This window comes from Nicotiana tomentosiformis, chromosome 2, assembly GCF_000390325.3.
Source record: "Nicotiana tomentosiformis chromosome 2, ASM39032v3, whole genome shotgun sequence".
NCBI classification, from domain to species: domain Eukaryota; kingdom Viridiplantae; phylum Streptophyta; class Magnoliopsida; order Solanales; family Solanaceae; genus Nicotiana; species Nicotiana tomentosiformis.
This window is the reverse complement of record NC_090813.1, coordinates 24,945,464-24,953,100: the sequence shown is the minus strand read 5'-3', so window position 1 is coordinate 24,953,100 and position 7,637 is coordinate 24,945,464. Positions and strand designations below refer to the sequence as shown.

At 30.3% G+C, this 7,637-nt stretch overlaps 1 protein-coding gene across 1 annotated transcript; it reads right to left on the bottom strand.

Moving 5' to 3' along the window:
• Positions 1–3,920: 3,920 nt before the first annotated feature.
• LOC104114373 (protein ZW2-like) lies at positions 3,921–5,520 on the bottom strand. The gene is made up of 2 exons (XM_009624800.4): positions 4,829–5,520; positions 3,921–4,442 (listed from the first exon to the last, which is right to left on the bottom strand). The coding sequence occupies exons 1-2, from the start codon at positions 5,213–5,215 to the stop codon at positions 4,086–4,088; spliced, it is 744 nt and encodes a 247-aa protein (XP_009623095.1). The 5' UTR covers positions 5,216–5,520; the 3' UTR covers positions 3,921–4,085.
• Positions 5,521–7,637: the final 2,117 nt, after the last annotated feature.

The window sequence follows — 7,637 nt, the reverse complement described above, 5'->3', positions numbered from 1 at the left end:
AGTACACCAATGATTGTTCGATCACTTGAAGTGAATAAAGATTTGTTTCGACCTCCAGATGAGGATAAGGAACTCCTTGGTCCCGAAGTACCCTCTCTCAGTGCAATTGGTGCACTAATATATCTTGCTAATACTACAAGGCCTGATATAGCATTTTCTGTTAATTTACTAGCAAGATATAGTTCTTCTCCAATACGAAAATATTGGAATAGGATTAAGCATATGTTGCGATATTTAAAAGGAACTCTTGATATGAGTTTGTTTTATGCTAACAAAGACATTGCAAATCTTGTTGGTTATGCAGATGCATGTTATTTATCTGATCCCTATAAAGTTAGATCTCAAATCGGGTACGTGTTTACATGTGGAGGTACTATCATAACATGGCGCTCCACAAAATAATCTATTGTTGCTACTTCTTCAAATTATGCTAAAATAATAACTATTCATGAAGCAAGTAGGGAATGCGTATGGTTGAGATCAATAATTCATTTTATTCGAGAAAAATATGGTTTGTAATGTAATAAAAGACCCACAATTTTGTACGAAGACAATGCTGCATGCATAGCCCAATTGAAGGGAGGATTTATAAAAGGAGATAGAACGAAGCGCATTTCACCAAAATTATTCTACACACACGATCTTCAAAAAAATGGCGACATTGATGTGCAACAAATCCGTTCAAGTGATAATCCGTCAGATTTATTCACTAAATCTTTGCCAACTTCAACTTTTGAGAAGATGGTATACAAGATTGAAATGCGGAGAATCAAATATTTGAAATAAGATTTTCATCAGGGGGAGTAAAATACGCGATGTACTCTTTTTTCCTTACTAAGATTTTTTCTCACAAGGTTTTCCTTATAAGGTTTTTAATAAGACAGCTAGAAATACATATTACTAAATATGTGTCTTTTTCCTTCACTAGGATTTTTCTTACTGAGTTTTTTCTAGTAAGGTTTTAACGAGGCACAATATCTTTTAATGAACATCCAAGGAGAAGTGTTATGAAAATAATTATATTGTGGATGTCCATTTATTACTCCATTATAGATAATCTTCCTGAATAAGATTATCCATTTAGTACTCTGTTGAAGTTTATCTGTAAGTAGCTGATACAGGCAGGTTGTAAGCAGCTCAATGAAATGATTTGCATAAGATTCTTATTAAACAGGCAGGTTGCAAGCAGCGCATGCAGACAACTTACAAGCAGCTAAAGAAAAGCTTTGCAGCTGCTTCCTGAAAAGCCTCGGAGCTGCTTCCTTTCTTCTATAAATAGAGGAGTTTTCAGTCCATTATGTACAAAAGTTTAAAATTTGAATAATATATCAGTTTCTCCCTATACTTGTCTTTACTTTAAAGTCTTTATTTTATAACAATTATTATTATTATTATTATTATTATTATTATTATTATTATTATTATTATTATTATTATTTGGGTCAAAACGGATGCGTCCTTTTTCCTCTTGTATCACAAAAAACAATCACACCAAAGCTAATATTCGTGGACCATAAAAACATGGACGGGGTAAAAGAAAAACAATATATTTTCTTATTCACGTGGAAAGAAAAAAAATTAAAAAAATCCAATTACATATAAGGAAAAAGAGAAGGGGAGTTTTGGAGCAACGATAAAATTGTCTTTGTACGATCTATAGATCACATGTTTTAGTCGTGAAAATAGCCACTAATGCTTGTATTAGAATATGTTGTTTATATCATATCCCTACCGAACCGGAAAATCGCACCAAACCGAAAAGTCAAACAAAATCGATTAAAAAAATCCGACTAGGTTTGGTTTGATTTGGTTTAGTATTGAGTGAAAAAACCCGAACCAAACCGACATATAAATATATAATTTTTTTATATATACTTTTAGAACTTTATATAGAATTTTGTTTAAAAGATGTCTAGAAATATTTGAGATCCTCTCATGGGATGTAATATTTAATAGAACTATAAAGTGCATTAATTTTTATTTACTTTAAATAATGGATTATTTCACTTTCTTATTAGTGTTATTGAAATGAGATCAATCATCTCTTTTATTTTTTCATATTCATATATTAATATGTCAAAATTTCTTATATCTTTTTCGAATTTGAATTGGTATTTCGATAATCTAAAATTACATAGAACATATCATCAGGTGTCATATTGATTTTTATGTTTAATTATAATTCGGTTAACCTTGAAAGCGTACATCAACCAAAAATTATTACTAGACGACTAAGAAAATAATTTATTATGTGTTACTAAAAAGAAATTCTCCCATAAGAATGCTTTAATAGATCATGTGTTTGTTAATTTATTTTTTTAATTTTTAGTAAATATATATTAACTTATCAAAACTTTATTTATAACTTTAATAAAGCAAGATTGGAATAATATTCATATTACAAAAAAAATCCAAAAAACTCAAAAAAAACTGAACCAATCCAAATCGCTATAATTGGTTTGATTTGGTTTTGATAAAATCTGAACCAACCCAGTGCATGTACACCCCTACCCCTTAGGATGCGACTAGGGTCGGCTCTAAGGTTATCACAAGTTAGGCATGTACCTTGGGCCCCCAAATTTGGAGGTCCCCATTTTTAACCAATCCAAACCGATATAATTAGTTTGATTTGATTTTAACAAAATTCGAACTAACACAGTGCATGTACACCCCTACTCCTTAGGATGCGACCATGATCGGCTCTAAGGTTATCACAAGTTAGGCCTGTGCCTTGGGTCCCCAAATTTGGGGGTCCCCATTTTTAGAAGTAATTGATTTATAGGTATTTAATAAAAAAAATTAATACTTTTAGTACAAAAGTTTTGTTTTTCTTTAATAGCTGCCTCAAAGAAAATAAGTTTTTCAAAATTATATTGATAAAATCTTATCTAAGATCAACAATGCCTCAAGAAAGATTAAATAGGTTGGCAAAATTATCAATTGAAAAGGAATTATTAGAGGAAATCGATTATTTAAAAAAAAAAACAACTTTGCATATAGAAAAAAACTAGAAAAATAGACTTCAAATAAAAATATACTCCCTTCGGTCCACTTTAATTAATTTCTTGGTTGTTTTCACACATATTAAGAAATTCATCTTTTATAATTAATTAATAATAAAATTTATCATATTAACCTTAATTTGTTCGTTACAAATATAACAAATATTCCTAAGCTCTTTACTCCAAGAAAAACTTTAGAAAAAAGAAGTTAATTCTTTGTTGATATTTTAAAAAAAGATTAAATATTAAGGACCACAAAAAAAATTAAAAATTAAATTAAAGTAGACGAGAAAGAGTATATCATAACTTTCTTTTAAAAATTAAAGTCTCACATTAAATTTTAGATTTAGGCCAAAAATATAGTTGAGCCGTTGTCCCTGAACGCTGCCCTTACCGAATTCTACGTAAAGAACGTTGTCCTTACCGAATTCTACGTAAATACGAAACACCTTATACACCAAACTAACTTTTTATAACGGGGATAAAAAAAGTCCAAACTTCGTAGGGAATTCACAGTGAGCACGGGTTTTTACCACAAACCGACAAAGGAAAGCAAAACAAAAACCTCATGACTCATGTCCCTCGTCTTATTAAAACGGTGGTGGTGCAATGTACTAATAAAGTTGTCGAGGGAGGTGCATGCATGTACTAAAAACAAGATCCAAATTGCACCGCTAACCGAATGGCGCTGCAATATTTGCATATTTGGACAAACCCATAAACGTAAACCTATTTATAATGAGGTATTTGAGTATTTGACGAATTGTCACTCATATAATCTTTGCTTTATCGCCCGAAAATTGTTAAGCTATATTTTTAAAGTAAAAAGACATTCAACTTTATCACAATATCACAAAAAAGGTGTTAACCTTTATAATTTGTGTGATGAGGTCTTCCACCGGGATTTTGATCGCTTACTAGATTTTAAATTAGTAATTTATAACATATTCAATAAATTTTTTACAAAAGCTTGGATTCCTATAAAAACTACCCAACCCAAAGATTTATAAGCCTCAAAAAGAAAACAAACTTGCTAGCTATATTAGTGTCTAAATATCACAAAAGCCGTGACTAATATTGGATCTACCAGCCATTTGAAGCTTCATTTTGCTGCCTCTCAGCTTCTCTTTGCATTCCCATCATCCTCAGCCTTAACTGAAGCTGAGCTGCAGCTGTTAAAAACCTCAGACTTTGCAAAGGACTCAGTACTCCTACCACTCTTTCAGCTGTTCTTGTCCTCAACCTATCAGCATCTGTCACTACATTTTCCATGGCTGACTTCAATGTCTCTATGTTTTCATCCCCGTCTGTGATTTCAATATTTATACCGTCAGTATATAGAAGTTGCATTCCTATTCGCCGTGCCAGTTCCATCAACGGTGGTGCTGCCACGCTCTCTTGAATCTTTGCCAGTTCATCAGTCAGTGACTTTTCTTCAATCTGTAATAATATAACTTAAACTTTTTAGATGAGATGACAACTAAATATAATATAAATATTTTGGTTAAATCATTAGCCAAAAGATTTGCTTTGGCCCAAACAAAAAAAAAATTAAACTCGCACGTGAGCCATATTAAGACGTACTCCTAAGTGAAAATAGTTTAACTAGGAGTATTATTCATCGATGGTATAAAACTTTTACACAATCAAATTATAATATTTTACACTAAATAACTTATCTTACTTTTCAAGACTAGAAATGACACTTCTTATCAGAAGCTATTTATAAATATTTTTTAAGCGAATACGTAAGTGTATATAAGTTAAACTCTCAGAAAATACTATCTATCCAACCGCTTTAAGATTTGTAAATGAGATGAACAAACCTTGGTCTCGTATCTCAGCCTGTTGATTCTCTGGACTTGATTTCCACTCAAATCATTAACCGAATCAGTAACCAGAGTAAAAGCTAACCCAGGTTTGAACCCAGTAATCCAAAGGAAAGTCCTCTCAAGTGGAGTAAACCAAGTAGGTGAGAAGACGAGGAAAACATTTCTATGAGACATTCTTGATTTTTCTTCATAGTATTCTTGATAATGAGCTAAAACTCGTGAAATAAGATCTCTAATAACACCCTCTTCTGTTTCTTCATCAAAAGTGTCCTGTGCTACAAGAAGTTCCTCTAAATATTGTTCTTGCCTAATTAACCAACCTTCTAAGAAAACCCCAAATGAATTATCATCATAACTTCTTCTATAAGACCCAGCTGGCATCTTTGATTAGTTCCCTTTAGTACAAAGGCAAGAGCGAAAAGAAAGAGAAGTAGAGAAGATAATAATAAAGGGAAAGGGATGAAGAAAATAGAGAAAAGTTGTGCATGTATATATATTAATCAAAAGAAGGTGCTATGATCATGGAAATTTCCTCTCTTTTTTTTTTAAGAAATTTTTTTTATTGTTCTATTTTGGTCAGAGTTTGCTTGGTGGGAAAGAATTCTATGGATGCTTCAAGACTAAGGTTATATTAACTAAAACATGGAACTAAATAGAGGTTAATAGAGAGGAAATACTGAGGATAAAATACCACTTGGCAGTCCGACTTGGCTTCATTAAAACTCAAGATTTTAATTGAAGTAATGAAATAAACAGCCAATGATATGTTTACACACAAAGTGAGACGAAGTGTGAGCGAAGTCCATTTGTGAGAGGAATGGGAGGGGCGTGGGTGTAAGTCGGTGGTTTTTGTCATATAGTGAGAAAGGAGGAGGTCTCTTCAAACGAAGAGCTTAATATTTAGTGTGTAGCTAAGAGGATCGACAGAGGGTTTTTGTCACGACGACGTGGATCAATATTTAAGCGCGCCCTAAATGTCATTTCTACTTGTCCTCGTCACAGTATAGCTTTTCTCAACCTAGCTTATGTTGGAGGTCCTAACGATAACTAAAAAAGAAAAAAAAACTAGTTTAAGGAGTTAAAATGCTTTTAATATTTCTTTTGAAGAAATCGTGCAAGTTTAACTCAAACAAAGAATATTTATACCATGTTTAGAGATTGTTTCAGCCCAACAAGTGATAGTATAGTGAATCGTTTAGCGAAACGTGTATGGAGATGGCGTAGTGTGGCTTGAAGGCCCGACCTCTCGTCTATGTGTTGGTTTACTACCTTTACTCGTAGCTTCAAAGAAGCATACATAGCCTCTCCTCTGGGTTTCGGTGATCAGTAATACTATGATAATGTGGGTGACACACAATTAATCTTCAAATTAGCCCACAAATAGTAATGTGTCATATAGAACTTAGTTCAAAAGAAAGATTGGGGTGTGCGCCGACAAAGTCCAATATGAAAAGTCAAAAAAAGAAAAGAAAAAGCTAGTATAATAAGTTACATGCTATTAATAATGTGAAACCTTTTGAAAAAATTATGCGGGCTTGTTTTAGCCCAACAATTTATTCTTATGAAATAGTGAGTAAAGTTCGTTACTTTCGTATAACAAGCAGTATTTTAATTTTATAAGTTTACTAGTACAGTAAATAAAAAGACTTACTTTAATGTGACAAAGCATTATTATTAAATAGTAATAAATAAAGTTTAATAATCATACGTTAAATTAATTCTTTACATATGTAGTGTTACTAAATATGAATTCTTTAAGTTATTCAGACGCATTCCTATTTAAAATAGGAGTAAATTTCATGGGTGGTCATTCAACTTTGTGTTCGTTATCTAAAAGTTATTTTTTTTCTTTTGTTACATAAATGTCATTTAATTTTGTGTTCATTACAAAAGCTAATTTTCTTTCTTTTGTTACACAAAAATTATTTTACTATGCTCTACTTATCATAATAGTCACTTTGACCAAATTTTACAAACCTTTCACCTGAAAAGTCTATTATACCCTTGACATTATAAATCCTCTCATTTATGCAACACCTTCTACATTATATGATATATAATATAATTTTACCCATGTATTTTACTTATAGTTAAAATAACTTAATATTATTTTATTTATTATTTTATAATATATTCGTACATTTAATTTTTTTCCTTAACATTAATTTTTAAGATATATAAGTAGCATTATTAAATTTGTCGGTAACATTACCGTGAACAAATCTCAAGTCCACGTTCTTAACCATGCTTAATAAAATATTTTTAATAAAAATTATAAAATCAAAGCTCACTGATTTATCAGCTAAGCCATACCCATAAATCCAATAAATAAAATACTTACATTTAGCACAATGACATATCAGATTAATACTTTCAAATAAATAATATTAATAGATAAAGCTTTAAAAAATTTAATATTAAACACAAATATCTTTGAAACTTTTTCTAAAATTCTTATTAACTATAAAAAAAACTATCTTAATAACTATAAAAAACTATCATTTGTTAAACAAATCTATTTTTCTTATTTCAAATAAATAATTTTTATTGTTTTTATATTTAAAATATGTTCATGTTCGAATATGATTAAACAAATTGAGTGCCATGAAAAAATTAAATGTATGGATATATTATAAAAATAATAAATAAAATAATATAAAGTTATTTTATTTATAAAAAAAATACCTTGGTAAAAATATATTATATAGTATATAATATAGTGTATAATATAGAAGGTGTTACATAAATAAAAGGATTTATAATGTCAAGCGCATAATAGACTTTTCAAGTATAAATACTATAA

Excerpts from the sequence above, each read along its gene's own strand:
- LOC104114373 (XM_009624800.4), bottom strand. The coding sequence starts at position 5,215 with ATGCCAGCTGGGTCTTATAGAAGAAGTTATGATGATAATTCATTTGGG. Across the intron at positions 4,443-4,828 it reads GGCTGAGATACGAGACCAAG|ATTGAAGAAAAGTCACTGAC; the intron begins GTTTGTTCATCT and ends ATATTATTACAG.